This window comes from Budorcas taxicolor, chromosome 3, assembly GCF_023091745.1.
Source record: "Budorcas taxicolor isolate Tak-1 chromosome 3, Takin1.1, whole genome shotgun sequence".
In the NCBI taxonomy this organism is placed as follows: Eukaryota; Metazoa; Chordata; class Mammalia; order Artiodactyla; family Bovidae; genus Budorcas; species Budorcas taxicolor.
Window position 1 is genome coordinate 12,183,072 of NC_068912.1, and position 4,937 is coordinate 12,188,008.

The 4,937-nt window shown below is 40.7% G+C and overlaps 1 protein-coding gene across 1 annotated transcript; it reads right to left on the reverse strand.

Moving 5' to 3' along the window:
• Window positions 1–643: 643 nt before the first annotated feature.
• On the reverse strand, window positions 644–3,677 carry LOC128044865 (T-cell surface glycoprotein CD1c-like). The gene is given in 8 exon segments (XM_052637283.1): window positions 644–731; window positions 891–981; window positions 1,636–1,734; window positions 1,737–1,898; window positions 2,103–2,337; window positions 2,339–2,382; window positions 3,067–3,333; window positions 3,620–3,677. Coding segments are annotated over 8 exon segments (1,044 nt in total).
• Between the last annotated feature and the right edge of the window lie 1,260 nt (window positions 3,678–4,937).

Below are 4,937 nucleotides of genomic sequence, written 5' to 3' on the forward strand. Positions count from 1 at the left end.
TAAAGTAAAATAAAGTAAATATAAAAATTTAAAAAAAAAAGTATCATATTGTGGCACCCAAGAATATAACAGATAATCTCACATTAAATACACACAAATGAATAGAATTTCTAATTTTAAAAAAAAAAGGGAAACAAAAAGCATCTAGACAAAAAGGGAGCCATCAGAGTTTCAAATAACAACAATGATGTTAGAAATGACTATAATGAGAAGTTTGTCAATATAACACCAAATCCAGTTTGGATAAGGTTGCTTTGTTTTAGCTTGATTCTCAATGAGCGCTTTGCATATAAGAAAGTCAACTTTGTCATGACCATTGTACCAAAGGAGCATATTAGAAGATGTACAAAGACCTAAGTAGCTGTAATTCAGGGAAAGAAGTAATGTATACTTGTAGCATAGCACAGCTGAAGCACTGTCTGGATTCAGACCAGGGAGAGACTCCTTCCTACTCATGGATCAGGGAAGCCTTCTGGAGGATATGGCATCAGAAATGGGCTTTGAAGGTTGAGTACTACTAAGAAAATTGAGATTAAAAAGAAGGTATTCCATGCAGAGTTACAGAAATTAAAATAGCTGGCATTAACAAATTATTATAAAGTAGAAGCAGAAAAAAAAATGGAGAAGAGAAACAGTGGCATCACTATGTTGTCCTAGGCTTCTGGGCTGTTGGGTACTCATTCAGATTGGTAAGGCATGGTGAAGAATCCCGTGGGATGTCTTGATATGAACTGTGAAACAAGGGAAATGGAGAGAAATTCTAAATAAGATGGAAATAGTGATTGAGGAAGGGGGGAGAGGTCAAGAGGAGAAAGCTAAGAGAAGTAGAAATGAAATGGAGTACAAAATAAGAAATTGGAAAGAGAGGAGAAAATACAAAAAAAACTCACCAGTGCTTCCTAATCCATAATGCAAGGATCATCAAAAGCATTAGGGGCACTCTCACTGCCAATGATATCAAGTTCATGGAAAGATGATACCCTGTGAATATTAGAGAGACACCTAGATGTCATAATAAGCCCACTGCCAATTTTGCTCTATTGATTTGCCTACCTTAGCATACAAACTAGGCATGCTGCTGCTGCTGCTGCTAAGTCGCTTCAGTCGTGTCCAACTCTGTGCAACCCCATAGACGGCAGCCCACGAGGCTCCCCCGTTCCTGGGATTCTCCAGGCAAGAACACTGGAGTGGGTTGCCATTTCCTTCTCCAATGCATGAAAGTGAAAAGTGAAAGTGAATTCGCTCAGTCGTGTCTGACTCTTAGCGACCCCATGGACAGCGACCCCATGGACTGCGGCCCACCAGGCTCTTCCATCCATGGGATTTTCCAGGCAAGAGTGCTGGTGTGGGGTGCCATTGCCTTCTCCGCAAACTAGGCATAAGTCTTGTCAATTATCTTCTTTACCCACTTTATTCTCATACTTGTTGGGAAGGATTCTTCATCTCCCCACAAAGCTCTTATATCTGAGTGTCCCTCATATTCCATTTCTGCATTTCTGTAATCATCTGTATTAATTCCTTCTTAATATCTGTCTCACTTGGTATTCATATAATCAAACTTTCTTTTGCCCTGACTTCTAGGCTCAAGAATCACCTTTACACACTTAAAAATTCCATCTTACTTATCTCAGTAGAGAAAGGTGTCCTGGTCTCCTAGACTGCTATGCTTCACCCGGCAAGAAAAGCCAGTCGCCTCCTCAGCATCCACATGCATGATCATGTGAGGATCCCACCAATGTTGGCCAGAACATTACCTTGCTGAGTTCCTGGCTGCTCCTGTTCACCCCACATCCACACCACCAAAACAGGCTTTGGGTAGAAGCCAAAGACATGACAAGCGAGCAATAGCTGACTTGACCCAAGGATGGGGATACTGGTCAGGCAAGCCACTGGTCTCACTGGAAAAGGCATTAAAAATATTCATATAAGGACTCTAACAGACAGTTTAGGGACAAAGTATCCACATTAATATTAAAGTTCCTCTAGGAAGTTTTGCTCAGCAACCCCTCTCCCTCTTAAACTGTCCCTTCCTAATTTTGAAAGGAATGGTGGGAAAGAGCAAGACTTATACAGAAAGATCTAGAAAAGCGGGTTGTACCAACCTTGCCTCTGGAGATACATCTTGCCTGCATCGAGGAGATCCAAGAGAAACTGGGGACAAATGTTGCTGATGAGTTTATGCACTGTTTCCTTGATGCCTTCATACTGGTTGATTAGATCACAGACACTCTGGGCCCCACTGTTACCCTCTGGAGATGGTACCCATGACATGGTTTGGAAACTCAAGAAATCTGATCCTTGATAAGCTGCCTGAAAAAAACCCTTTTGTAGTTTCCTTAGAATGCAGCTCACAGCCAACACTCATCTGTAATTCAAAGGGATCTGGGGGGAGGGAGGAAGAAGAAAGAGAGATTAATGAAGAAAATGAGAGGAACTATATGGGAACCTGAGACTTTTTTAAAAATTGGAGCAAGGAGATGGTTTTATAAGTATATAAGGGTGAGTCAATGATATATTCAGTCAAGAACAGGGAAGAGAAGAATTGGTGGGATTGGGAAAAGGGCATAAGGGACAAATGCCAAGAACTGAGGGTTTGATTTGAATAAGTTGGAGGGTAAATGATAAGTGAGGTTCATGGTATAGGTTCGGGGAGAGTGAAGAGGAACTCATGTGAAGAAGGGGAGAGTACAACATTCCTAGGTGCATGAAATGAATCATAATGGTTGTTGGACTATGGACATAGACTTAAGGAAACTGAGTAGAAGAAGAGATCATAGTTTAAGGGAGTCAGGCACAGAGTGGGACAGTTGTGTGCCTCTGGGTTTAAAGCCATAGAAGGGAGACCATTGAAGAAAGATTTAAAAAAGACAAGAAAAACAGAAGTCTGGGAAAAGCAAGAGTGTAGGAAATCTGGAATAGTCAACATCTGGAATAAACCCCAAGATACTTATACATGAAGGTTTTTATGGTGGAATAGAAAAAATAGAAATGATCCAGAAAAGTGTTTGTTTCTAGGAAGAGAACAACCTTCTGAAATAAACCCTTAATTGAGTCGATTGAACTTACATTCAAATTTCAGTTGTCTGGCATAATCTTGAATAGCCCGAGTTAATCCAACCAAATAGACATGGAATAGCAGCTCCAGGTCTATCATCTCCTCATTGCTGAAGCTGCCCTTTGGCCAGGGGTACAGAAAAGTTACTGCACCTGTTTCACTCTCTCAGCTGTGAGTCTGCAGCTCATCCCGCCAACCAGAGCCCTGATTCTGTGCCCCTGAGTGATTGGCAAAGGGTGAGGTCTGGATAAGATAGAATGAGATACAGTCCTGGACTCCTATGATGGTAGATGGTCAGGTAGTTTATGGAAAAGTGAGGCAAATAGAAAGGATAGAAGACGGAGATTCAACCAGTTAACAGAAAGAGAGAAAATTACAGTTAGCCTAAAGATGACATTTTCCTGACCCAGGGCTCCATCTTCCTTTGAAAAAGTAAACTGGATCTAGAGCCAGGAATGCTCAGATTGTAAGCCCTCTGGTACCCTTAGAATCCAAATCCATCTTGGAAAGGTCTGCTACACTTTAACCACATCCACTTGATTAATGACAGACAGACATTCTTACCGTCTACATTGTCCCTGCCTGAGAGAATAGCTAGCAAAGCAAGGTGCAGAAAAAGCATGTCATTTGCAGATGTTTCTCTCTCTCTTTGCTCTCAAGAAACCTACCCATTAGTATCTCCACTCTAACTTCCTTCAACTTGCAGTTCTCCCCACCAATCACTGACTATAATAAAATTGCTGTTTCACTCAACCTTGGGCCTCCTACTCAGTCTCTCATCTCCTCTCAAGCTCTGACCTGAGGTTATTCTCTGCTGTCTGAATTCTAGCCATTCTTCTTACCACTAGCCTTCATTCTGTGTTCTTTTACTCAACCACTGTGGACAAAGTTGTTTGTGACACTGAAAGGTTATGTCTCCTCTCTGGGACTTTCATCTTATCATTCAAATGAAGAACAGAAACTGCACTGCTTCCCCAGGTCTTGCCTGTTTTAACAGATCACATTTCTTCCCGTTTCTCCACTCAATTCTGTTTATATTCCAACGTTTCCTCTTCTGGGCATCAATTCTACTCTACTCCTTTCAAAAACCCTCAAAGTGTTATCTTTTTCATTCCCCTCTGCTTCTTCCACATTTCTCATTTTTTAAAAAAAAATTTTACTGACTTATTTATAAACTGCAAAGCATGTTTTCTCAGATCTATGTTTTCACCATACAATTGTATAAACTATAGCCAGTTTTCCATTATACTTAGAGTTGACATTGTAACCACCCAGAGTGTATTCTACCATAAAATATATAAAGAATAAGGCTTCTTCTTTTTGATTTTACTTCAATCTGTATAATGCAGTCTAAGTTCATCCATGTCTCTACAAATGACCAAATATTGTTCGTTTTTATAGTTCAGAAATATTCCATTGAATGTATGCACCACGTCTTCTTTATCCATTTGCAGAGCAGGAATAGAGATGCAGATGTTGAGAATAAGCATATGGACATAGGGTGGGGAAAGGGGTAGGATGAATTGGGAGATGTGATTGACATATATACATTATTATGGTTAAAATAGATAGCTAGTGGGAACCTGCTCTATAGTAGAGGGAGCTCAGCTTGGTGCTCTGTGGTGACCTAAAGTGGTGGGAAGTGTGAGTAATATAATATGTGTATGCAAATAGCAGAATTGGTTGTACAGCAGAAACTAACACAACATTGTAAAGCAGCTATGAATGTGACAGTGAAGTCACTCAGTCATGTCCGACTCTTTGCGAGCCCATGGACTGGGGCCTACCAGGCAAGAATACTGGAGTGGGTTACCATTTCCTTCTCCAGGCTATACTCCAGTTAAAAAAAAAAAGAAGAAGAAGAAGCCTTTCTATTGAGTTT